The 27,789-nt window shown below is 40.7% G+C and overlaps 1 protein-coding gene across 1 annotated transcript in view; it reads right to left on the reverse strand.

The window, feature by feature from the left end:
• LGR4 (leucine rich repeat containing G protein-coupled receptor 4) overlaps positions 1 to 27,789 on the reverse strand; it is a 74,080-nt gene that overhangs the window by 17,199 nt on the left and 29,092 nt on the right. The window contains exons 2-4 of the mRNA XM_054390333.1: positions 24,781 to 24,852; positions 9,773 to 9,844; positions 8,175 to 8,246 (exon numbers count right to left, since the gene is read on the reverse strand). Of these exons, the coding sequence (XP_054246308.1) occupies positions 8,175 to 8,246; positions 9,773 to 9,844; positions 24,781 to 24,852 (216 nt within the window). The remainder of the gene's footprint in view (positions 1 to 8,174; positions 8,247 to 9,772; positions 9,845 to 24,780; positions 24,853 to 27,789) is intronic.

Consider the following 27,789-nt stretch of genomic DNA (forward strand, 5'->3'; position numbering starts at 1 on the left):
TATTTTCCAGTGGAATAAACATATCCGAGTCTTCTCCAACTAATCTCCCTGCCTCCTCCCCCCTATCCCTCCCTGGTTTTCTTCTTTAACAGATGCAGCCTCTGTCCCTCTGCACCCAGACCTGTATTGTCCTCCTTGACAAATTCCATTTATCCTAGCAGATTCTGGAACACACAATGAAGTCCCAAGCCCTGCTCCTCCTGTCCTACCATTTAAGCATAAAACAACCAGAGCAAGGGTGGATGAATGCAATAAGGGAGTCAAACACTGAGGCAGAGAGAATATGGAGGGTCATAAAGAAGATGATTTGCCTTCATCCCCTAGCTTGCTTTGCCAAGATCTCTGTCCCCCAGTGCAGGCAGATCAAGTACCCAATGAATTCTGTGTATTAACCTGATGACACCTCACAGCCATTCAAGTCTCTTGTGTTCATCTCCTGCCCATAGCAGTAAAAGGCAGGAGGGCAAGAAGACCACCAACCATTGTCATTGCGCATAGAGATTTGGAAGGTGAAAGAGGACACTTCCTTAGCTCTGTCACTTCTTTGACATTTTTGGCATCATCTTAACAAATGTGGTGTCTGAATAGAGCTGAAAGTAATTAGCAATGCCAAATCATAAAGCCAAAGTCAAGCAGAAAGACAGGACATCATGCTGTGATTATTTGTCTCTCACTCTCATTTACATAGCCACTTCCCGATCACATTGTCTGAAATGCACATAATGGAGTATTTTGTGAAGCAACTGAAAACCAAACCTAATATACTTGACAGCTTCCACAAAATATTACAAGTAAGGACCACAACTTTTCTTTAAGAAAAGGCCTGGGGTGACAGGATGAGGGACAATGGTTTGAAATCAGAGAAGAGGAGATGTTAGCAACAAGTTCTGCACCATGAGCATGGTGGAACACTGCAACAGTTTGCCCAGGGAAGTAGTTGAGGCCCCCATGCCTGAAGATATCCAAGGTCAGGCCCTGAGCAACCTGATCGAGTGGAGGATGTCCCTGCTGACTGCAGGGAGGTTGGACTAGATGATCTTTGGAGGTCCTTCCAACCCAAAGCATTGTATGACTCTCTGATTCACTCGCTCAAATAACTAGCAAGTACAAATAATACCTGTGCTTGGAGAGAACTTTTATAAAGACTGTCCCTTGCCATTAAAGTGTTAAACATGATGACTTTCAAATGAAAGCTTGCAGCATGTACATTCCTTAATCTTTCAGAAGCCACTCCAATTCTAGCTTCCCTATAGGCATTGGCTTGTGACAGACCTTTACATTTCAGTCTATAAATTCAGAGTTCACTTGCAGAGCTGTCATCTTCACTTTTATTACCTGTCAGGTTCCCCCCTCACACTAACTCCCACTCCACAAGAAGAAAGAGCAGGAGGCTGATAGAAACCTCTATATTCAGTGTCTCTTATTGAAGTATTTGACATCATGTTAAAACAATTGAAGAACACAGCAACTTAAAGGTCTCCAAATAATCACCTCAGCTTTAAAGAAACCGTAGAACTATTATGAACTCTAGACAGTTCAAATGAATAAAAGTTTCAAAGTCCAACACATATAATTTTGTAATACTTATATAAAAATACAAACAAAAATACCATCCAGGCTCCAACATATTTCAAATTTTCATAAAGCTTTTCACCCCAGAGAAAAAAGCAGGAGAAAACATAGCAAAATTTATTAATTTCTGGAGCACTAGGAGGATGTTGTGGATGTGAGATGAATCTCACAAGTGTCATCTTGGTAATAATACTCATCATGAATATACTGTCACACGTTTTGTTAACACTATTTGCCTCGGAAAAGGATTGCAGCTTTGCTATCCAAGCCTTGCTAGCTCTTATCTGTGACCATGCTCAGCCTTTGAGGCTTCAGCAATTGGGACATTTTAACAGCCTTGTGCTAACAGCAGCAGTTTAATATTGATGTTAATAAAAGGATAAAAAAAAAAAAAAAATCACTCCCAACTCTTGTCTTAAATCACTTCTGCTCAATGGCAATCATTAAAGAGCTTTGCTCTTTAAAGTGCTCCTTCAGAAACCACAATGAAATCACTCAAATAACACTGGAGTAGCTTTTTAGGTTTTGAAGTTGAGTACTGATAAGCCTGGTACCTAGGAAATTCTGCTGTAATGCAAGGCAATAAACCCCCCATGTTAACAGAGGTACTTTAACACACTCAGCACGTTTGCTCACTGCACCTCAGGTTGAGAACATCAATGCAAGGACTTGCTTTATTCAAAGACATATTTACAACAGCTCTCAGAAACTAGTCATACATGCCAAAGCTCTTTCAGCCACCAGAACTGATGTACCAGTACATCTATTCTGCCATTTAAATGTTTAAGATGGTACCAGTCACAGACCATACAAAGCTTGTTGCAAGTTACCCACAGAGGATTCAGCTGATCTTTACCTACATGCTGTGTGACTTCCATCCAAGTTCCTCATCATTCTGGTTTTAAATATTTCCCTATTTTTTCTTTAAACACTATCAACTCTTTAAGCAAGCCCAGACAGTTAAAAAAAGGCTAAAAATATCCCAGAGATTCCTGAAGCTCACAAGAAATACTCATACCTCACTTTCAAGAAAACCAGAACACCTTCTTAAAGGTAAAGATGGCATAGAAAAAATGACTATTGTCACTCAGCAGGTAAAGTTCATGAGCAGTATATTTAAACTGCTGCATATTTAAAGATTTTTTTCAGCACAAACATGCTCAAGACAGCTCTTACACATTCTTGAAAAAAATGCCAGGGCTTAGAAAAGCATATTCAACATATTTATGTTTGTGTGGGGTTTGCAGGTTAAAAAGAAAATGTGTGTGATTCTTCCTTTCACATTCGGGTGGCTATAGTTTAATTCTATAGTTTAACACAGAGTCACTTGAGAGCTGGTCCCCTCTAACAACAGAGAAAACTAAAAAAAACAAACAAAAACCAGCCAACTTTGAAGACAACCCATGAAATTTGATTAGTTGAATCACAGAACCACTAAGGTTGAAAAAGACCTTTAAGATCATGGAGTCCAACCGTAACCCAACTACTACGAACACTAAACTATATCCTGCAGCACCACATCTACACATTTCTTGAACACCTCCAGGGATGGCAACTCCATGTCCCTGAGCAGCCTCTTCCAATGCCTCACCACTCTCTCAGTAAAGAAGTTTTTTCCTAAACTTCTTTTCCTAAACCTCCTCTGGCACAGCTTAAATCCTGTCATCCTATCACTAGTTTCTTGGGAGAACAGATCAACACCAGCCTCACTCCAAAGTCATTTAAGGGAGCTGTAGAGAGCAGTAAGATCTCTCAGGCTTCTCTTCTCCAGACTAAACAAGCCCAGCTCCCTCAGCCACTCCTTGTATGCCATGCCCTCCAAACCCCTCACCAGCCTCGTTGCTCTTCTCTGGATTTGATTTGGGTATTGGTTATTTTTTCTAAATATGGAAGTAAATTGATCTGCATAGGGAATCTTTCTTGAAGAACAAAAAAAAGCTGGAAATACAAGGTTGTAGCAGTCAAAGTGCTGCAGCAAACATTTTAGACGTGTCATGACTGAGTGAAAATGTCTCCATCCTCTCTCTTTTCGTTTTTATGCTGCAAAGCAAGATCCTGCTCTCATTTCTTTCAACCCCATGGCTGGGATTCATTTGGGGTTTACTAGGACCCTCTGCTGCCGGGGCCAAGCTGAGTCCCTCACCCAGAAAATATAAACCACATCCCAGTTCAGGACATTCATTCCTCCTGCCTCACCTTGCCTCAAGCCTGCTCCAGCCTTCTGATACTGGAAAGCAGACTGCAAAACTGGTTATGATGCTGTGAGCAGCCTTGGCTTAGGGAGCCAGAAGTGACAGCAGGCACCACAGTAAGTTACTGCTGACCACATGCATGGAGACACTTACCCTGCAGCTCAGGCAAACACCCACACAAAGAGAGAGGCAGGAGCTATCACAGTCGAGTACCACACTGGCATGGTCCCAACACCCACAATTTGGGAATCTGGCATAACAACATTGCTGCAGTGCTTTGAACTACTGCTGCAGAACACGCTATTATTGCCTGCATGTGGGCATGTGTGCACATGTGCAGGGACAGTAACTCAGCAATTACAGTAAATTGTCTCTGATACATTAACAGCTATTGACAAGGTTTCCAAAAAATGACTCCTGGATTTGATGGCAAATGCCTGCAAAAGTTAAGAGCAATGAGGGGGTTTTGAGTTTAAATGAAAGACAGTTCTCCTTTCCAAAGCACATGAAAGGCTCTGTTTGAATAATATAGCTCCTGCATTTGTCACACACTTTGTACTAGAATATTCTGTGCTATGACTTAAACTTCATATGTAGCTGGGTTTCTGAGGTGAATTAGAGCAACCCTAGAAGCCTCTGTAGTTTATAAAACCATTTTATAAATCCCCACATTGTGAGTGAAAGCTCTGGAAAAAAAAAAAAAAGTCACCACAGTCAAATATATTCAAGCACTTGGAGGAAGCAACCCTCTGAAACAGCTTCACGGTCCTGCCAGGCCCTGCACAGGCTGCTGAAGCAGCACACCACTTTACTTCCTTCAGCTCTCCCTGTGACCTTTGGATCACCAATAAACTTCACCACCACCATTTCCAGGATCTGAAGTACAAAGTACACCACTTCATTACCGTGTGATAAGGAAAATACACCATTGATGATGTGCAGCAACTGAAATGCATCAAGGCTGTTGATTACATTTGTGAAGCTCTTTATTACATTTTCTACTGGGCACAAGCTGGGCAACTCGTGCCTTCTGTCTCAGTAGTGCAGTCCCACAGTCCTAGATACCACAGCTCTTGCAATGTGAGAATACACCCAGCCAGACAAACTTCTCTGGGGTGCTAGACAGCAAGTTTCCATCAGTACAAGTCATTCATTTTGCTGAATTCCACCTCCACAAACAAGGACTCTATTCTAACTCTCTTTCAGAGGCCAGAGCTGGGAAAATATCCAATATAAACAGCAAATGAAGAGCTGTCCTGTAGTATTCTGCACCAGGCTGGCTATTTTCCAACTATAATGTAAACACTGGAGATCATGAAGCTCCTACAACCATCTCCTTTATTTCCACCCAGGTATGTTTACTGGGCTTGTTAATACGTACAGTGAGGCAACCACCTTCCTACGCAGCCAGAAACTGGAGCACATCAAGAGAGAAACTGGATAGTTCTACAGGACTTGCAAACCAAACGATCATCAATACACAATAAAGTTTTATGAGCAAGTAATTTGTGTCTTTAAGGAAAAAAAAAAAAATTCCTCCTAAAGCCTACTTCAGAGCAAACGGGGAAAGTGCCAAAAGAGAGTCAAGTAGGTGATGTTTAAACTTGCAGGTTTTGGATGGAGGTTACATGTTTAAAAGGCAGAAGCAGGTTTTCTAACATTAATTCTGTAAAGAGTTGTTTGTTTTAGAGGAAGGTCACAGCAGCTTAAGAGCTTTAAATCCATTTTTGAAACAAATTCCTTTGGGGAAAAACAGAAACACACAAAACCCCCAACAAACCCACAATACAACCAAACACTTTTTCCTTTTAAAATGGATAAAGAAGCATACTGACACTTAAGTTTCCATGCTCAAGCACAAAAATCAGACTAGTCCTACACTGCTTTGCAGAAGGTACTCCTTGCTTTAGTAGGGAATATGCACAATGGCACTGTCATTTGATGAGTGATCCAAGAAACTGAAAGCTTCTCTGAATTTACCAAGACAGCATTCTGGTGAAGCGGACATCACATAGGAAAAATGCTTTATATTTCTCACTACACTTGCCTCAAACCCCCATTTATTCTCAAATTGCTGACAATTCTAACAAATTGTGGGGATTTTGCAATGCAGACAGATATCCTTCTTGGGAAGTAGTGAGGGGGACATCCCAAAGACTGATCGACACCAGTGCAAGAAAATAAATAAATAAACAAAAACCTTTCTGAGCTTCTGATACTGATGACTTCCAGACTGGATTTGCCCACCTTGTTTCCTGCAGCTATTAAGAAATCTCAATTTGGTTCTCACCAGAAAAAGAAGTAAGAAGTAGCTTGCTACTTCTTAACCCAATCTCCTCCTTTTTCAGCTTCCTAAAATTGATACAGCTTACCATGTGCCTATGAACATGAAGCTCCCAGAAAGGGAAACCTCAACACACTTTAAATTGTCACTATTGTAATTACAATGATGTTATGCCAAGTGATTATTCTGGTCATATTCCACAATTTTACATACCATTCCATGATATTTTCCACAAGTAAAATGTCTGCTTTTTTAATGTCTGTAACATCATCTCCCTTCAAATCATATTTAATTTTTTTTTAATGTAGGCTTAATTTATATATTATTTTTACTTGCAAAAAGGAAGGGACAAAACGAAGGGAAAATTATCATCCAGGGATGTAATATTTAAAACTTTAATTAGAGAAGAAATATTACTGTAAATAAGCAAAGGGAAGGGGAAAAAAGAAAAGCCATTTTCATTGAAATTTTATGATTTGTAGACAACAAAGGCATTTATTAAAATAGCTTCTCTTTCTTTTTTGGCATCACAGAAATGCTGGAAGCCAGGAAGGAGTTGTGCTTTGTTTTTTTAAATAATTGCTTAACAGTTATTCACATGATGTGAATGAATGAAAATCCTTCAAATTACATGATTTAATTGGAAGGATTTACTCTGCTCGGTATTTGCACGAAGCAGACTGTGGCCTTCAGAACAAGATGTTCTCTCTTCTACAGAGCTAAATCGAGAGGGAAGATAGGCATCACATTCACAAGATGGCTGCAAATGGAAGCCTTCATCTGTCCTGCTCTTGGATCCATGGCACGAACCTGGAACAGTCCGTGCCAACGCATGGCATCAGAACCTGCTGCTCTGAGCTGTCTGCCCCCACGTTTGCCATCACACAGAGGAGATGCTCATAGGTAAGCAAGCCCAGCAGAAGCAGGTCCATGGGCTGCCCTAGGAGGTGGCCCATCTCTATACTGCCCAGGTTCCCACCTCCCAGTGGGATAATCTGCAGCCAGTCTTATTCTGCCCTGTGCTGCTTACTGAGCTCTTTTCAGAAGGAAAAGGCGGGAATATCTGAGCGTCTGGGAGAAGGTAGTGGCCAAGATCCAAGTTTAGGGAATGCAGAAAGCACCTCTGCAAAAGTTGCACAACAGTTTGCAGAGCTATTTTGCCAAACTCATTTTTTATGAGTGGGTTTTTTTTTTTTTTGGTGGTGGTTGGTTTTGGGGGTTTTGGGGTTCTTTTTTTTGGCAAAACTATTCCATCATTTGATGCAACACCGAAAGAAAGAGGATCTCAAGCCAGAATCCTTCATTTTAGCACAGAGGGAATAGATAATCTGCCCTCTCTCTCTGAAGATAAGCAGAAAAGAGGAAAATTTTTGAAGCCCTTCCCCCCTCCCCCTCTCATCAGTGATAAGCATCTACCACCTAGAGAGCTGTAGCTAGCTATTAAGGTCTGATTAAGATGCTTTATAAAACATAATAAGCCATTAGATAGCATAAGCACGTATGAAACATCTTATAAGCAACTAGCAATAATGGCTGAGGTGTTCCTAACTGTCTGTGTGATTTCAACACCTTCCAGTAAAACCAATACTATGCATGTCTCAGGCAATACTTCTTCCCAGAAACCCCTTTTCCTCCTCCAGATACAAAAGACTTGGGCATGATTCATTTTTTGCACAACATCTTAAAATTGCTTAAACACCTTAGGACATGCAAGAAGGATGATAAATGTTTAACTTCACCACCAAGGCATTTATATAGCAATCTTCTACCTGTGTTTGGGTTTTGAAAGAGTTTGGATTTGGGTCACCCCACCAAGGATGACACAATTCCTTATGAACTTTACTTGGGAAACTTTGCTCCAGTTGTTAACTGCAGTATCAGAAAGTCCAGGTACTAATGCACACACACGTGATTGGATTTCAAACCTCTGCAGAATGAGGCAAACGCCAGGGCTTGCTCCCACTGGGGCTTGATGCCCACACACCAAGGCCAGAGCTTAGATTTGTAGAGTTTTAAAGTTTGGCTTTATTTTTAGTGAGGTTTTGGAATTTTTGGATCTTTTTTCTGGGGACTGAAAGTGAAACCTGAAGAAGATTAAAAGTAAGATTAAAAGTAAGCAAACTTACAAGGACTGTAAACCGCTTAATCCTCTGATGGCCTCATTAGGTACAGTCTTCAGCTGATTGTTCTGTAGGGTTCTGTAAAAAGCTACTGTGTCAGTAAAGCAGAATTGGACAATAATCTTGATCAACAGGAGAGGTAACAGGTCCTATTATGGCTTCAGAAATTTCTAGTGCACATAAAAACACGCAGAATTTTCAAGGCCAGATACCCACAGGCAACGATGAAACAAGAAAATGGTCTGTTTCGGGTTTATTTACAACTCATTAATTAACTGCATCCGTTTGCAGAGACATAATACCCTGAAATTCCCCCAGGAATGCCCTGAAGACATTGAATAACTTAACACTAGTACAAATTTGCTACACTGAATGATATTTTATTATATTTTTTTGTGAAATCATCCCATACGTGCTACAAAATACACAAAGCTCTAATTTTTCTTAAAGCCCTATCAATACACCGGGCCATTAACAATGCCATTTACAAAGTGTGTTCACAACAAACCACCCTCAGGGCACAACATTAAAAAGACACAGAATGAAATTAGAGTCAAGATTATTTAAGTTGCATTGGGTTTGGTTTCCCCACCCCAAATACTTCTCTCATGGGACAACATATTGTTGCATGCTGAGGAGAACATGTGCAACTGAGGCCTCACACATTAGGAAATCTTACTAGATTTTGGTGCATACTGAGGTAAAATGCAAGTGGAGGAGTAAGGTAACTTAATTAACATCCAAGTCCCAAATTTTTCAAAAACTGCTAGAATTTCAGGCCCCTCCAAGGCTGATTAGACCAGTGGAGGTACCTTCAAGAGGCTTGATGCTCTGCATTAACTTTACAACAACATCATATGAAATAGTATTGCAGATAGGCAGTATTATCTAAACCTTGCTTATGCTGTCTATACTTGGTTTTGTTTTTACAATTTCAGGGTCCTTTTCCACTATTAAAAAAAAAAAATCTGTTTAATTAACTATCTATTACCCTACAAGCAACTGGAAATATTTACATCAGCATAAATGCTACAATTTCTGTGTACAGGTTCTTAAAACCCTAAATTACAGAAAGCTCTTTTTATCCTTAGCTATGGGGAAAAAAAAAGGGTTGAAAAGAATCTTATCTCAGAAAGTAAAACAGGATATGGGAAACAGGGACTACAATTCTGGTATGCTTTAATTAAAACTTTTTTTCTAATAGTAAGTCATTTTTTGCCTAGAGAAACACCGAACTCCAAATTATTTCTATCACTGGAAAAAGGACCATTTGAAATCTTTGTAAGCATTAGTGCTACCTGATAATGTCAGGGCAGTTCACAGAATAAACTAAGGAGTGGAGACAACAAAAAGCTTTACATGCCCCTTTTAAGGATTCCTTTGCTACAAGACACACTTCAGAAGTGGTCTAACCAAATGCAGTAATTACAGTTTAGTGAAGTTCTCCACTGATCATCATTCATCACTTACAGCAGGCTTTGTAGAAAAAAAAAAATTAAAAATACCTATAATTTGGGAGTGGGGGGACATTTCCTCTAGCTTACTAGTGAACAGGGTGACTGGGAACTAAGACAGCTATGACATTCTAAAACCAGATTACTTACAGAACTTTGAGTTCTTTCAACCCAGACAAGGCCTTCGGATGGATAAAAGAAAGGTCATTGCCAGCCAGCCGCCTGGAAAAAAATGGCAATAATAATTTCAGTCACAAAATACAGTACACTTCTACAGCCACCTAACAAGGACAATCACTTGGCCATATTCATAATCTTCCAACTTTGCAGCAATTATTTGAGTCATTGCACACTTTTAACAACGAGAATGCAGCCTCATGGATAGACTTTTGCAAACAAGCTAGAAAAAAAAACAAACACCAAACCATAGAATGATGAAGAATCTGTTTATGGTACTAGGGTTGAAAAGTGAATTTACCAACTATTAACATGATCCTCCAGTTTGCAGCATTGCTCTGCTGAAACACATGCTCTGGTACCCATGTGGTTTTAATCTACACAGCAGTTTCTAAAGAAACTATCCAGTCAACTAAAAATTACTAGATGCTAGCACATGGGACTTCTATGAGAATCCTGAATTCAAGACAATATTCACAAGGAAAGGGGACGTTCACAGTAATGACAGTTGACAGGATGCCTGCTGACAATCTCAGTAATATTTCACCTTTTTGCTCAGCTATTTGGACAAATTTTTCAGGAAAGAAAACTGTTTTGGTAGAGGGAGAAAGGAAATAGGATCCTCAGCCATGCTCCCTCAATCTCAAGATGTGGGCAGCTTCAAACTTGGGACTGCTAGGCACCAACACCAAGTAAATGGTGAAACCCACCATGATATAAGTAATAAACACAGGAGATACTGCAGAACACACAGCAGGAAACAGGAGGCAAAACAGCTGCTTCCAAACAGCTCTTTCCCCCACTCCTTTTTTTTCTTTAGCCTTTCTCCCCCCTATCCTGACCAGCAGCCCCTGTGTGGTCCCACCTTTGTTGCTCTGCTAACAGTTGTGACAGGAGATAGCTCATGAAGGGTAAAAGACAGTAACACAAAACACCTGATAATCCAGAACTGCCAAAAGATGCCAGCATTTCAGCTCAAGAATTTGCTCTCCAACTTGGTTTCGCTTCCAAGCTGAGCAAAAGCAAAGGCTGTATAGGGAACTCATCTGGTGGAAGTCCCATGTACAATACAGTAAGTGTTCATTGTTAAAATAGGCAATGGGCTTTAACAAAGGTTACAGAATATCAAACCCCACCTCTGCTGATACGGGGCACTGTGAAGCAAGCCAGCCACACCAAGAGGAAACCAAAGAGGCAAATGAAGGGAGTAACAAGGCCATCATCTAAAGCATCAGCTTGCCAGAACGCAGCAACATTACTATGCTTTTATCTTAGTCTCTATTTCTAACTGCATAAAAGAGATTACCCAAAGCATTTGATGCTTACATAAATCTATTTGCAACAGAACCAACAACTCAGTAAAATTCTGTGCAACAGAAAGGATGCAAGTTGTGGTTATCAAACCCATCTGCCAAAGGTAGATGAGTTTATTTATTAAGTAAGGGAGAAGAGGATGGCTTCTCATGAACAGGAAGGTAGTGGCAGCAGCAGATACTATCTGATTTTAGAAAACCATGTTGCTTAAGGTAAACCTTGGTATTAAGTCCTTGCATTCTCACGTCTTAATCACCCCAGCTATAGCTCCGATACCATTACTAGCATGCTTAAATCTCAGCTGCTTCTAGCTTAAAAACACCCCAAACATCTCCTGATTGCTGAGGGAAGTTTTGTCTGAGTGACTTGCAAATAACCAAACAGCCCTGAAACTAGAAGAAAAATAAAAATAATCAAGGTATACTTAGTCTTGAAACCCTCTGTCTGCAAACAACCTCAGGATTTCAGAGCTGTGATATGATTTTTCAAATACTTTGAATTCTTAACATGAATGAAAAATTCCAGATGGCAACCAAACATTCTCCTGAAGTTCATTTTCTTTTCAGTGGCTGCCCAAATCAACTCTATTAATTGGGGGGTGAAAGTCAACATGGAGGCAGGTTTGCAGTATTTCATGGCTTGTGTTTATCAATTTCCTAAGAAGCTGTCTGTAAACAGACAAATATATGGATGAAACATCCTGGGTCTCTATACCAGAGAGCAAGTGATCTGCTAAATACATTTCTTTTTGAAAGTGTTTAAAACATCAAAATAGAAATCCTTAAATCAAGCAAAATTTAACTTAGGCTACAGCACCAAATGATTTTGGCACTCAAACACTACTGCTAATGGTCTGGTATGCGTGTGTCAGGCAGCGCTGGCTGCAGCTCTGCCAAGGACCCCCATTAAACGGGCTGGTGTGTGGCTCCTCTGCATCTGCTGCAACTTCTCCCTCCCTGTGAAGAGGCTGGGGATTATGATTTGGTTCTTAAAAAGCTAAACTAAAACCAGTTGAATTGCCTCCCCCAACCTCACTGAGTGTCACTGACACAACCTACAGAGCACTGGAAACAAAATACAGCCGACCCAGAGCATGGCTTGCGTGACTTCGAATAGCAAGACTTCTCCTACCTCAAGGCAACTGCTGTTTATTCAGCCTTTTGCAACCAACCAACAGAAAAAAAAAAAAAAAACCAAAAAAAAAACAAAAAACCAAACCCAAAAAAACCTCCAACCCTCCCCCCCCCAAAAAAACTAAACAAAACAAAAAATCCCCCAAAACAACAAACCCTTTAAAATTCATTACATTTCCGTTTCTCCTCCATCTGGCAACCTTCCAGGAAACAGGATACAACTAGCCAAGTGTGCAAAGGCTTTACTAATCAGATTGCCAAATATACATTTATCATTCCTGTCCCAGCCTTGGGGAGTGAGGCTGCTCCTTAGGAGGCTTCAACTGCATCTCTCCAGCAGGCAAAGCCCAACTTATCACACATCACTCTCGACATGCTTTCCCCTGCTGCGGCATGCAGCAGTTAGGAGGGTGGGATGATTTCTCTTTACATAACAAGGTTCATTTTAAAGAGAGGAATGAAAAATAAAGAGCATGCAATATAGTGCATGTACAATGTATAAATTAACATGTCACTGGAACAGTCACAGGATCACAGGAAATCAGGGGTTGGAAGGGACCTCTGGAGATCTTCAAGTCCAACCCCCCCTGCCACTTATATTTCCTACATTATCTCCTTTCAGCATGTCTCAAAAACAGTCACATTCAAATAGAATGTCTAAAATAATCAGCAGTTTACAAAGCACTCTTTTTCTGTCTCTCTCCATGCATGGTAAAAGAGCTAAGAAAAAATTACAGCTTTACTAAGCCCCAAACTCTAGCACAACAGAAAGGAAGCTTCATCTTGCAACAAAAGACTCACCAACCTGGTTAGAATCATCCCATGGTGGGACAGCTCCACACTGCTACAAAGCTACCTGAAGGCAACCCCTCTAGCTCAATACTCTTCTTTCCCTTCAGTGTGAGTGAAAACAGCCTCAGAGACCTGATTTGAAATTCTCTCTCTGTAGTTACTGTGTCAAGGTTCATCACCATTAGTTAGAGCTCTTTCTCCAAAAGGCAGAGACTGTAAAACAGATTCATCCACTAGCACAGTAAAGACTTAACTTAATAGGCCATTGTAAAGCTCCCTGCTACGCTCCAGGCCACACAAAACTTAATTTGCTCTATTTTTCTTCTCAGGGTACACAGACACAGTAGGAGGTATCATCTGAAGTGGGGTGTAAATGTTTATCACACTGACCAAGAGTTTTCCTTCTGAGTCACAAGTCCATTTTGTTTGGAAACTCTGCCCAGGACTGCAAGTACCTTCAATCAGTCCAACCAGAATACACCTTGGAGGCTTCCACAGCAGCATGGCAGTTGTAATGTGTGACCACATTAGGGATCTTTCTTCTAGATTGGCAAACTCCTTGCAACTTGTCTGCTTCAACAGGGCAAAATTTCTGCAAATTCTGACAAATTCATAGACAAAATAATTTTCAGCATAGCAGAATAACAGAGTAGGGCATATGGAGGACAAAATATTTCTCCTATCCTGTTATATATAGGTGTGCAATACCCTCTAATCATTATTTTAAGTGACACAGGAAATGATCTCCAGATGTAGAAGACACTTTGTTGTTATTACAGAAATCAGGATGCAATCTGGCTGGGGAATAATCTTCCATAGCTTCTCATTCCTAAAGTACACAGCAAGCATAGCTTTCTGCACTTAAAACTCTTCTGAAAACAGCAAAAACTGTTTTCTCTCTTCTGGGAAATTAAAACTTCTGCAATTATGCATCTGGCAACCTCCATGTTAACCAAGCCAAGCTAATCACTGCTGTCACTCCAAAATCAGGGAGGATGTCCCAAGGATACATTTTTGTCTGTAACAATTAAAACCATCACTCTCATTTTGACAGGATGCAATACAAGCTTTTTGGAAACCTCTCTGCTTGCCTTGCATCCCAGATGGTGGTGAACCTCAGGTTACTCGAGCAAAGAGTTAGGTCTCCTATTCTTCTCAAGATTTTGTGCACACATACCAAGTGGTTTTACTGTGGAGTTTTTTTGCTTTCCTCTTGGTTGCATTCTGGGATTTTCCTAACCTGACCTGCCCATCTTGTCTCTCATAACAATCCATTGACGACTTTTTCCATCTATCAACTGTAAACTTAATTCCTCACTGAAAATTCAAATAGTGACACAGCCTGCAGTCCTGCCAGGTCACGATAAATCACTCTATTCACTCTTTTTATTTCTACATTAGCTGCTTTTTCCTGGTAAAATACAGGACTGCTAATTCAAGATCTAGTGAAGGCTGAACCTTCCACATCCCTTGCAGACCATTCATCATTGCCTCTCTGCCCACTCAGCATCTTCTTTTAGCTCTCCAACTTTTCCCTACCTATTTTTGTGCCGTTTGAAAATATTCCATTGCTTCCCCACTTGCACTTTTGCAATGTCTTCACTTTTTTGCTGCCTTACAGCAAACTATTCTTCCATCCCTACATGCCTATCCCTAACTTCAGATTTTTTTGTATGCTTCCTATACAAACTTGAATTTTGCTTCAGGTTCTCCTGCAACAGAAATAACCTTATGGACATTTACTGGTTATCATACCTTACATTTTCTCATCTTTAACAAAAAAAGCTTCGTGTTGAATTTCTTCCAGAAAGGCAGTCACACTTTGGAAGAAAATTCTGTTTTCTTAACAGAAATACTTGTATGCTACCATTTATTCACCGAGGTTTAAAGCTTTACACAAGAGGTAGAGCCATTTGGAGGAACCTAGCAGGGACATGCTGCTTCCGCAGAGCAAAAATACCCACCCTGGCGAGGGCCCAGGCCTGTGCAGAGAGCTCCAACCCGTGCAGGTCAGCTGCAGAAGTGGAGAGCTGGTAAAATGGAAGCCATAAAGCAGGACTGAACTTTGCTTTGCTTATCTCTGACCAGCAAACAGCCCCTCTGGGACTCTGTCAGCTGCAGGCTGCTGCACGGCTGTGAAGCCAATCAATAACCTAGCAGATCACTCCCAGTTCTTCCACCTCAATTTAGTATAAGTAAATGGATACTTTCTTTTGCTGCTGCTAATGGAAAATGTTTGTGTCCCCTTCTCTTCTTGCAACAGCTTCAGTACTATACAACCTCAACTGCTATTTCTAAAATCCTATGTAAGCCAAGACACACAGGACTGAGAAAGCAAGCCCAGAACTACAACCAGCTCTGAATGCACCCACTCCATCCAGCCCAGCAAACACTTCTCAACCTCAGCCTTGCCCTTCCTGCCACTGCAGCTTTCTCAAACTTATACTAAACTTCAAGGCAATAGCTTCTTTCAAAAGGTATTCCTAGTCTAAACTGAGTGATTAAAAGAAGCCTCAAGCCTCTCTTTAAGTTCTACAGTTAGCTTGTCAGCAAGAACGACCAGCACGCACCGCAAGACAAAATATGACTCCATGATATTGTTTTTTATGGGCACACAAAGAATATTTATAATTGTGTTATTTTCTTGTTAACAGGGAACAAATGATGAAGGATTTTAAAGAAAGTAAGCACTCCCATCCATGTAACATATGCTTCATCATTCAATTTGCAAACAGTATCTGTACTGGGCAAGACCTCCTTGAAGTAGAGCTCATAAGTTACAACACATGTGCATGGAAGTAAATACACATAACCTAAACAACATGGAAATGGATTGAATCTATGTATATTTGGCAATTAATTACCAGTTTACTAATCATCTCAGATACATGATGGATAAATCAAGACACAGGATTTTTAGACAACTTCACAGAGAATGACCTCAGAGAAATGGGAGTAATTTTCAATACAACTCTTTGTTTCAAATTTAAGTCAACTGTTAACTTTCTCCAGTTGGGAAAAGGGTAAAAAAAAAAATTACCTAGAATTTTACTTTTATAAAGGAAGGGCAGGAAAGTAAGTTTATATGAGTACTGTTTACTACTTCTGTGCCAAGATAAGATTTGCTGATGTTAATTAGACAAGAGTACCTTAATACTCACAAAAAAAGAAACCAAAATACAACCACCCAAGGAGGGGAGAAAAAGGAGGTAAAAGAATTACTTAATTCTAATAATTGACGGGATCCTACAGCAAGGCTGCAGAGGGACTTTTCATAGCAAAGGACAAAGGGGAATGGTTTGAAGCTGAGGGACAATAGGTCTAGACTGGATCTTAGGAAGCTCTTCAGTACAAGGGTGGTGGGACTCTGGAATAGGTTACCCAGGGAGATTGTGGATGCCTCCTTGTTCAAGGCCAGGCTGGATGAAGCCCTGAGTCTAGTTGAGAGGTTTCCCTGCCCATGGCTAGGAAGCTGAAGTAGATGATGTCTAAGGTCCCTTCCAACCTAAGCCACTCTATGATTTTATGATTAATTCCTCACCATGTCTTCTTATGGTAACACACAGTGTCATGCAATAACACTATGGTGACAGAACACACTCAGCTCACACTCAAGAGTATGGAGATAATGCCTTTACCTTCAACATACAGGATTTGGTTCTTCTGCCTTTCCATTTGACTATCTGAGTTTTTTGCAGAGCTACATGTGACTCTTCTCAAGACTCAAGCCTGGAACTGGCCACCTGCTCACTTCCACACCAACACTCCAGTTCCTAAAACCTGAAGGAGGTGGTGGACTGCACCATGCAAGTACTGTTTGGGAAACTCTACCTGGAGAGATGCAGCCTGAGAACTTCTCAGGTTACCATTCAGCCTCCAGAAGCTTCTTATCTGGTTTACAGTTCAGACAGCCCCAACCCAGCAGCTCAGGTAGCATAACAAATTCAGGCTTGTAAGACGGGTCTTGAAGCGTAAAGTTCAGCCTCCAGGCCATTGAGCTGAGCCAGCTTCTGTGTGCATGCACAACTGAAAATAATGCTGAGCACCGAAACTCGAAGACAACAGATAAGGCAAAAGTTTTATTTCCCTCTAAAAGTACTTGCAGCAGAACAACCAGTCTTGGGATCCTTATACACAACCATGCCAACTTTTGAAATTAACATGTGGAAACAGAAACTGGAAAGAAACTTCATGATTTTTCTAAAACAATGGAATTTACTCAACCTACCAGCGTTTGTCCCCAAAACTAGGAAAAATATCCAACAGTTTAAGCACAGCAAGAACCTTCTAAGCTACAGAAATATTATTCTTGCACCAGCAGGATTGGAACTCAGCCAGAATCAAACTGATTTAAGCACTCACATAGATAAGAAAACATTAATTAAACACAGGTTGGCCAACATGTTTTTAAACACCGTTTAGCATCTAGTGCAGACCAAGAAGACATTTAAAAGTATCTTAGCTGACTGTGGTTAGTTCTACTTGGGAGTCTTTGCCTAAAGGTTTGTCTTGACTAGAATTTGAAGGTGCATGTTTCAACATGCCAACACACTTTCTAAAGCTCCAGCACACATAAGGCAGCAAACATTTCTAATGTATGCTATCTGGTCAAGTCAGAGCTTAGGCTCTCAACTTGCTACCACATGTGAAACCTACACCTTGCATTTTCTTCATTAGAACTTCACCTTTTGGAATCCAAGCTGGAGCAACTGAGGAAATTGCCTCCTCCAGCTGTTCAAATAATGGGAGCTGGCAGATGAAAAGCACTCAATGGGTTCCTACCCAGTGTCAGCTGGCTGCTTCTGAAATACCAACAGAAGAGGTCTACACTGTCTGTCTTTATAATAAAGCAGCTGAAGAGAGCTCTTGACTCATTCCTCAGTCTCTGCTGGTGGGGCTGAATGCACAGATAGAGTGAGATAGTATCCCAAATCATACCAGCTAGTTTCATAAAAGGATGTTTACAGCCTCAGTTACCACATGTCAGGTAACTTAAGGCATCAGGACAGCTTTTGTCATGAAGGCCTTTACCTTTTCTATTCAAGAGAAGTCCTTTGGATCCAGCTTCCCACTACAAATGCTAGGACTGCTCATGTTTATGAAAGGGACAGGAATTGCACCCTGTCATCACATGCCACCTTGAAAACACTACTTTAAAAGACCTAGCACTGGAGGAGAAAAAAACTTCCTTCCACCAAATGAACCACAGCCAGGTGAGGAAAGACACTGCATCCCAAACTAACAGCTCACCCTTGGTGGCCCTGGCCAAACTCCAAGACATGCCTTATTCATAAAATCGAAGTAATAAAAAAGACAAACACTCCCCCTCCTTCCCCAAGGATAATACAATTGGTGCTGATGCAGAAATCAGAAGGAAGGGGACCATCTAAATTACACAGTGAAACAGATACTACAAAAGCAAGCAGCTGTGACACTTCAGCCAGGTGGTCATCTTCAGCTGCAGTCAAAAGGAAGAATAACTCTAGACATTTCCCTTGCAGATACTTCTTGATTACAACCTTATGGCAAAGCCACCTCATTTTCACTGGCAGTATGCATTTTAATTATTCCTTATGTTCTTCAAATATTCTTTGTCAATTAAAAATCCACTTTCAGAGACTCTGGCTGAGGGGGAAGAGAAGGGTTTGTGATATTTAAGCAATATCTCCTAGCACTGTAATCAGCATGGATATAATTAAACAGTCAAATTCTCAGCTGTATCATTTCTTTTCCTGTCTCTTGCTCACTATTTATTCATCTCTCAAAAAGCAGATTAGCATTGTCTTTCATAAAAAAGGAAAACTTTTATTATCTAAATATATTTTTATCACTTTATTTCCCTAACCATTTTCACCAGCCATTAAATAAAAACCTTGATAAAGTTTTGCCCTTAACTAACAAAACACACACACACACACATATATATATATATGAAAGCAGTGTCACAAAAGAGACTGGTTCAGGAACAAAAACCAGAAACACAACAAACCCTGACAACAGATTTTGGCATCAGCACACATCTGGAAGGTAATCCAGCACTGCTCTCTTGGTGCTTTCAGAAGGGATTATTTTCCTTGCAGTATTACTGCATGTGATATAGTCTTCTGAATCACAACAGTCAGAGAGCAGAGAACACCCCCCCCAATCATTGCTGCAGGAGGTCAGAGCCTGTCCCAAAGCTGACTGTGTGGGTGCTGACTGGTGGTCCAAAAAGGCAACTTACAGACACAGCATGTCAGCTTGCTGTCCTCTGCCTCCCTAACACCAAAACCTTAGCACCTAAACCTTACCCATTGGTGCAGAACCAGTAAAATGACAACATTTTAAAGGGTTAAGAGTAGAATCCAAAACAAGGTTAGAAGGTCATTAGGTCAAGGAGACTTTCTCTTTATTCAAGTGGTTCAAGTTTCTGAAGCCAGACTAGAAAACTGGCCAAGAATAAAAAACATTTTGATTTGCTTTCCTTGATGAGGCAACCTTTTTAATTAATCCAGCAGATCATTCATAAATGCAGTGAACAGAAATCATACAGTTAAAATCCTTCACGCTACTTCAGATAACTTTCAACATTAGAAAGCACTGCAACTTCTTATAAGAACATCAAAACACAACAGTTAAAAATTCTCTTCCAGTTAAAAATTCACACTGGCAAATGGTTTCTGCTTTCTAAAAACACTGCATCATCTAACTATATTTCCCTCTTCTATAAATACTTGAAGGTGTGGTTAGAAAACTGTGGCCAAGTTCTTCAAGGATTTTTAGTTTCCATATCATGTTCAGGACTGCAGCATATTTGCATTAACATTTTCTGGAGAATACACTTCATTAACTGCTGTGGCAAAACCCTTGGTGGTCTGCTCCTCGCTGACTCTGGCAATTGCCATTTCAATCACTTGCAATTACTTCCAGATGAGTATCAGTTACACAGAGATGGAGAATTTTTATAACATTTATAAATAGTGCAGGAATCCTACAGACATATGATAAGCATGCTATGCAGTGACACACACGATGAGGCTGTGAACAGAATCTGCCTGAACTCAACAGGCAGATTCTGCCCACAGACAAGCTGGAAGCCCTTTGCTTGTATCCATGAATAATAATATCTCAAAGGTATGAATACTCAAATTAAACCTGCAAATGTGATACATTGCAAGGGAGTTAGCTCCCTAAACACTGCTATTTAGTGTCAGTTCAGATGCCTCCTCCACCTGGCCCCAACTGCCACTGCAGACAGTCATGGGTCTCCCTTCTGTGTCAGACCTGCCAGACTCATGCAGCTGTCTCAGGTAACCCAGCATGGGAAGCACCCAGGTCACCTCCTTTTTGGTGATGTAGAAGGCACCTGGTAATCCAGAAGCCATCTTTCTCAATCTGATACACTGCTTCTTCCACTTTTACTCACTAGTGTTCATTTTAGGATTCAGAAAATGATCCTCTGAAGTCCCTCCAGATTCTCAAATAATTCACTGCAGTAAGGAAATGCCAACCCCCATTTTATACAGCTCCTACTGCGTTCTTTTAATCCCAGCCTCCTCAGAGCTGCACTGTGCAAGACTCAGTTGCCTACATAACACATCTAATTGCCTCCCGTTTACGTTCAATTAAATTCTGTGATACTGTTGTGCAATATTAATTAACTCTGTCAGTGACTAATCTCCTGAAGCATTTGACAAACGGCAGGGCTAAAGCATGGTATAAAGAGAAAGGTGACTGTGGCAGTCCCATGGGTGGAGAATACCAGGTGGCATGGGTACCTACTGCATTCCCAACAGTCTGTGGGATTTTCATTTGCTTTAGACATGCAACTGTTGGGAAAAGTTCTAGACGGAAAAATCATTTCTAGCACAGACAGCAACACCACTTTGCATTAAGTCTGTCTCTTTTTCTTTGGTATGGAGATCCACACCCAGGTTTCTGTGCTGAAAAAGCAACTTTGCTAGTGCCTAGCAGTCAGATTTTGTATTTGTTCAACTATAAATAAAAGCCAGGAATAAAGTTTTAGGGTGGAGAGGAAAAACTGTGGTTGTACAGTGGGAATTACGACCATTTGGTTTTTTAATGTCAACAAACAGCAAAAATAAAGACTTAAAATTTTCCATACCCTGTCCCATAGAGAAAAAGGAATGGACAGAATGAAGGAATGTGAGCTGGAGCAAGGCAACCTGGAGATGACTTGTGCACAGATGACCATAATCACATCTTTAATGCAAAGAAAAACCTTCCTCATCTCACTGCTGGTGGGCACAGCCACAGCCTCTGCAAACAGGCTTCAATTTCAAAGCAGGCTGCTGCTGTGAACCACTGCTAACAACTCACAGGGCTTGGTTAATGGTTTTCAACTCATAAGTACTGTACACAGATAACTGTCTACTTATGGCTCTGTTTTCCTGCCTTTCTGCATCATGACAGCTGTTGAATTGGAGAGAATTGTCCTTTTTAATCTTTCTGGAGATCCTCCTACCCCTGGAGCTCTAGGAGGCAACTTGAACATAAAATGAAAATTGTATTTTTTTTAGTCAGGAATTATGGTTGACCTGAATATGTTCAAATATGTGGCATCATTACTGTAAAGTTGTTGGGATTGGGTGTGTGGTTTTTGTTTTGTTGGGTTGGGTTTTTTCCCCAGAAGTTTCTTTAACATATCAAGTAAGCATGCTAGGAAAGACTTAAAGGTTCTGAATGTTCACATCAAATTCTGAGCTTAATGCCTAGCCCATTTTTTTTTAAACTGAAATGCTGGAATTTAGGGGGACAGTGAGGGACATGTAGCAAATGTCTCTCAGGCAATAAGCACAACAGATGATGGCTGAAGGCTCTGCCTTTTCTCTTTACCTCCTGACACACCCCAGGGTTTATGGAAGTTACACAATATGCACACCCACCAGTTAGCTTTTATTGCTTAATTACTTATAGGGGAAAAAAAAATGACGTCTCCCACAATCATCTGAAGTCGGGAAAACAGAATTGTTTGGAGTTTTTTTCCCAACTTTTGGTGTCAAATATGGCTATAAAGGATTTTGAAAAAAAAGCTGGACTACAAATATAGTCTAACAAAACATAGAGCAGCATGTTTTATAAAACATATAGAAGGATTATGACAGGCTTGCAAAGTGGGCCAGAGACAAATGCATGAGGTTCAGAAAGTCAAAGTGCAAGGTCCTGCATCTGGATTGGGATCTCTGCTGAGATCCCACCTCAAATACTGTATCCTGTTCTGGTGTCCTCACCATAAGAAGGACACAGAGCTGCTGGAGCAAGTCCAGAGGGGGCAACAAAGACGATCCAAAGGCTGGAACAGCTCTGCTATGAGGATAGGCTGAGGAAGTCAGGGTTGTTCAGCCTGGAGAAGACACTAGGGAGACCTTAGAGCTGCCTTCCATCCTGCACAGATCCTACAGGAAAGCTGGAGAGGGACTCTTCATAGCAATAGGACAAGGACGAATGGTTTGAAGCTGAGGAGAGCAGATCTAGAAGGGATCTTAGGAAGAAGTTGAAGTACGAGGATGGTGAGACTCTGGAATAGGTTGCCCAGGGAAGCTGTGGATGCCTCCTCCCTGGGGGTGTTCAAGACCAGGTTGGATGAGGCCTTGAACCGCTGAGTCTAGTTGAGAGGTGCCCCTGCCCATGGCATGGAGGTTGGGGTAGATGATCTCTGAGGTTCCTTCCAACCTAAGCCATTCTATGATTCTCTGATATAGGTGATTCTGGCTCATATACATTCTGAGCTAAGCAAGTCTTCCCAGGCTTCTAATTTTTTAATTTGTTTTTTAAAGTGGACTATGAATGACATAGAGCCTTTCTTAAATTGTGTTAATTGCACACATGCACAACCTGAAATCCTGGTAAACCTCTCTTCCTTCATGAGGTATTCTCAACATTGCAAACTGAAGCAATACTGAAAATCAGTGGGGATAAACCAGACCCTGTTAAGCATGAAACAAGATATCACACACAATTCATCTGGCATAAATCAGCTCAACTGAGCTTCAGAATTGTACTGACCCAAGTCAAAACTACTTAAGAACCAAGGAAAATGGAGTTATTTAAGTGCATTAGTAATGGTAGATGCTACATTATCAGGTTATAAGGACGACCAAAAATATAAGGAGAGGTAGAAGACCTTATTAAACCAAGAAGTGTAGCTGGGGTGCAAGGAAAACAAGAGTTTTCAGGAATGCAAGCCTTTCTTTGGGAGCAAATGATCCATCTCTTATCAGTTTCTCAGTATCTTTGGTCCAGTGAGCTACAGTGAGCATACTGGTTAGAGTAGATAACCAGAGTCAAATAGGCTTGGACTTCATCTGCAGTTTTACTGCAGGGTTAATTTATCCTGATGCCCTCTATAAATGGCTTTCACTCTTAGCTTCAGTTGTCTCATCTGTAAAGTCAGAAGAATGCTTCCCTACTTCCTAAGGGTTTGCCTGTCTTGGGAAATGATCTGTTTTTACCATAAGGTGCATTTATTGAAACAATCTCTCCCAGTTCCAGCCTAGACAAAGTCACAAATACAAACAGCCTTACTGTGGATTTTAGATCCTGTTTGGTGTGAGAAATGCTACACTGACATGGAAAATGCAAGAGAAGCAAAGCAAATTGCAGTGGTTTTGTCTTATCTGTTGCTAATTACTGGAAGCTCTCAGTGCTTTCTGACAAGAGTTGAACCATTACCCTCTATTCATAAATATGTGAAAGGCAGTGTCAGGAGGACAGAGCCAGGCTCTCTTCTCAGTGATGCTCAAAGATAGGCCAAGGGGCAATGGGTGCAAGCTGGAGCAGAGGAAGTTCCATGGAAACATAAGGAAAAACTTCCCTGTGAGGGTAACAGGGAAACCCTGGAACAGGCTGCCCAGAGAGGCACTGGAGAGATTCTTCTTCACTGGAGATTTTCAAAATCTGCCTGGATGGGTTTCTGTGTGACCTACTCTGGCAGAGGGGTTGGACTTGATCTTTTGTGGTCCCTTCCAGCCCCTAACATTCTTTGATCCTCTGTGATTCTGCGATAAGGAAACTGAAGCACACAGAAGTCACTTGTCACATAATACTAAAGTAGTAACTGAAAGTCAAACCTTCTCCCTGTTTACTGACTTTGAAACCCATTATAATCTAGGGCTATGCTGTGAAAGGGTGCTTCAACTTTGTAAAGGCATCTCAGTTAAGACTTCAGTCCAGCGAAACATTGGGCTAAGTTGAACCTTAGCACAATTCAAGGATAAACTGCAAGTATCACCTAAGTAAAACCTTTAAAAAAAAGAAAAACAAACAAAAAAACCCCCAAAAAACAGAGAAACTAAGAACAAGAAACTCTGTAATACAGAGCTTGAATTTCTGACACAGGTCAGGATGAGCTTGTGACCAGTTGCAACCTACAGAGGCAAAGGGAGCAAGCTGCTCAGTAAATGAAACACCACACATTTTATGGAACTTATGCAAGAGCTATACTCCAGCTCCTTTGGAAACAATGGTAGTTCCATAGCTCCCCTGTTATCTTTGGATAACGTTATAATTGGTGTGTGTCATCACTCTAGCCATGATTAAAATAATTACCCTAAAAAGTCCCTTGTAAGTAGCATTTATTGTTCTGGTTACCAAACATGTACATGATTTTATTTTTTTTTTTTTTAAGTGTAATTGCTGTCTGTGTTCACAGCTCACAACTCAACACTGTTTCCCCACCCACCTTCCATTTTACACAGTCATCTGATGTTGTAGCAAAACTTTTAATGTGTGTGCAATACTTACAGCTCTTCCAAGTAGGGGAAGTTCTTGAATGCATCCTCTGGTAGCCTTGTGATGTTATTCATGCTGATATCTCTGCAGAAGCAGAAAAAAAACCCAAACAAACAGATTTATTAATAAACAGGAAGAGATTTTTACACTTTAGGAACAAAAAAAAAAAAAAAAAAAAAAAAAAAAAGAAAGCCTAATCAGATGGTATGATAACAGAAAAAGACAATAATCTAGCATCACACATTAATACCTCTTTCTAGAAATTTGCATGCTACACTCTCAAAGCACAATAATCTGAGAATCCAGCAGCAAAGACCTACATAATGGGAAGCTGATAACAATCTTTTCTGACACCTCCAAGAAAAAAAAAATTACTGTGAAACTACAGGGTGTAGCCCCACACATGTACAGAAAAGTCTCTACAGCACTCTTATCCCCAGTATTACATTTTACCAACTTACAGATGCATACAATTTTAAGACAGACGATTAAGACTGCTTTCAAACCACAACATATGCAAAAATTATTTCCAAAAAAGAAAAGATTGTGACCACCCACCAAGCAAATTTTCATCCCACAATGTCTTTAAAAACCAAAGAATATATGCATTGGGACTTAATAAAGAGCTTCTGGCAAACACAGCTTCTGGAACAACTGACGAGAATAGCAGTAACATGTCTTAGCTCTACCACAGTCAATTTTTTTTCCCCTACAAAACCTATAGAAGTCCTCCAGGTAATAGTTTGAAGCAGATTTCATTCTCGGTCCGTGAGCAGAGACAGGCTGGCAGCAAGTGCTTACATGACAGGTATGCAGAACCGTTCAGCTTTTTTCTTTCCAAAGGAGCAGTAAGTGGCAAACTGGTGCCATGGCCTCAGTTCACACTCAGGTAATGATCACAGATAATCCACTCCTGAAGCTGGTTCTCACTCAATGTGAGTTAAAGTAGCACAAAAACCATTCAGTTTGATAATTAAACCAATAGCTGCCTACCAGTTCATGACATAACTCAAGTTCTTACTTTCCACTTGGTTGCTGTTTTGTTTTTTTTTTTTCCCCTAAGATGCAGTCTGATGAGCAATTCATTGTGGCTCATTTGTGTGTCCTCCAGGTTCCTTCTGCTTGATGTCTTCCACACATTCTCTAGAATCTATGTGCCACCTTCATACATATTTTGGGCAAAAAGGAAGCAAACAAAATCAAACCACTCTCACCAACATTCAGCAAGTACCACTCAAGCTCCTCCTGAAGATCTGAAGGGCTGGTGTAACTGCATGCAGTACAGCAGATTTTGTTTGCCATCTAATAAGGCTGACCTTGGAATAAAGTATCAGCCCTTGCCTACTGCTGGGGCAGAATTTCTTAGCCCATCCATAGCCACCACTGTTTTTCAAACATCTGCCTCAACTGGAATTATCACTTCTGATGATGAGGCAGAGAAAGGTCTATTGAGATTCCTCCTGCTATATCTGAAGGGCACAAATCCCTGAAGAACTGTTTTGTATCAGCAAAAACACCCTCCTTCTTGAGAAATTAGAAAATTTCATGTTCAGGACATCTTCCATGGCTTCCACCCATGACAGGACTAGGTGCTGGCCTTAGGAAGTCCAGAGTAAGTTCCCTAAGGGGAGCAAAAAACATCCAGAGGGGTTGATGCTGCTTCTGAGGAAATGGTGTTTTGGGACATTTGTGCCTTCTTTCATCCTGTGACAAAATAAATGCCTTATAATACCTTATAACCTACCAAAAATATTGCAGCAGCTAATTAAACCACTTTTTGCAATAGTGCCCATGGTATTCCTTCAGCTGCCAGACCATGATGTCTAACACAGCTCATTAAAAAAAGTTTCTTTATTTATACTGACAACAGAATGCACTAAAAAAAACACTCTCATAGTTACTGAGGGGGGAAATTTTTTTTTTTCCTTATAGCAGTTAGTAATGTCAACTGATGTCAGTGAATTTGAGATGAACAAGTAGCTGGCAACTGGTCTGCTGTGCTGACCAAGCAGCACAAACCCCCAGCCATCACTGACAGGAACACTGCTCTCACATCAAACCTAGATGTAAGCGTTTCTTTAAGCTAAATGTTTACTAAATAGCAGGCCAAAACTTCATTCCTCATACTCCAGTGTAAACCAAGAGAGTTATTCCTCAGCAGCTGTTAGGAGTATGCTAACTTAACTCAAGAGCAATGGAGATCAAAATAAGGTTCAGCACACACAAATCAAGTCCAGTTGTGAAAGAAGACCAAGAAAATCCACTACAGCACAACAGACTCCTTGACTAAGCTCCAGAAGGAGCTGGAGATGATTTATGTCTGAACTCTCCAGCCCACGTGCTTTAAGAGGTGCTTTGTGTCTCAGCAGCAGCCTGGGTACCATGAGATGCTGCAGTTGCCGTGGGGGACATATTTCTTCTTGTGAAGGAAAATAAATAAGAGTATCAGATACATGAACTGTCAGCTGTCTGCTCCACAGGAGACTGCAACCTTTATTCTCCCTACCCCCCATACACATTTTTCAAATTGTCATGAATGCAAGAGTTTCACACATCCAGGCTAGCCCTCTCCTTTCCAGAGGGCTACACGTCCCCTTCCAGTATCAACTGGGAAGCATTTACAAATAGGGCAGAAGAGTAAGAAAGGAATGGAGACCCTACATGAATCCTAAGCAGTAGTAACCTGTGTGAGAAACCCACAGCTCTCTCAAATCGTTGTCCAGGTGATATAAATCCCTTTGTTACAAAATCATATTAAAAAGGGGTAGTAAAAATAATGGAAAACATGTAGACACACAGCAGAGCTGACATCCAAAATTGACCTAATTTTGGCTTTTGAAATTTCAGCTTCGTTAATTTCAGGATCTGAAATTAGCAGAGAATGTTTTTTGCCTGTAGCATTAGCATCTACAGTTTCAATAATGCTTTCTCCAGGAGCCACAACATGGACACAACAGCTTTCAGAGGGAAAAACTGAGGACCAGCTATGCTGTGGTTTGACACTGCAGATTCATCAAGGAG

The sequence above is a fragment of the Indicator indicator genome, chromosome 21, assembly GCF_027791375.1.
Source record: "Indicator indicator isolate 239-I01 chromosome 21, UM_Iind_1.1, whole genome shotgun sequence".
Classification (NCBI taxonomy): Eukaryota; Metazoa; Chordata; class Aves; order Piciformes; family Indicatoridae; genus Indicator; species Indicator indicator.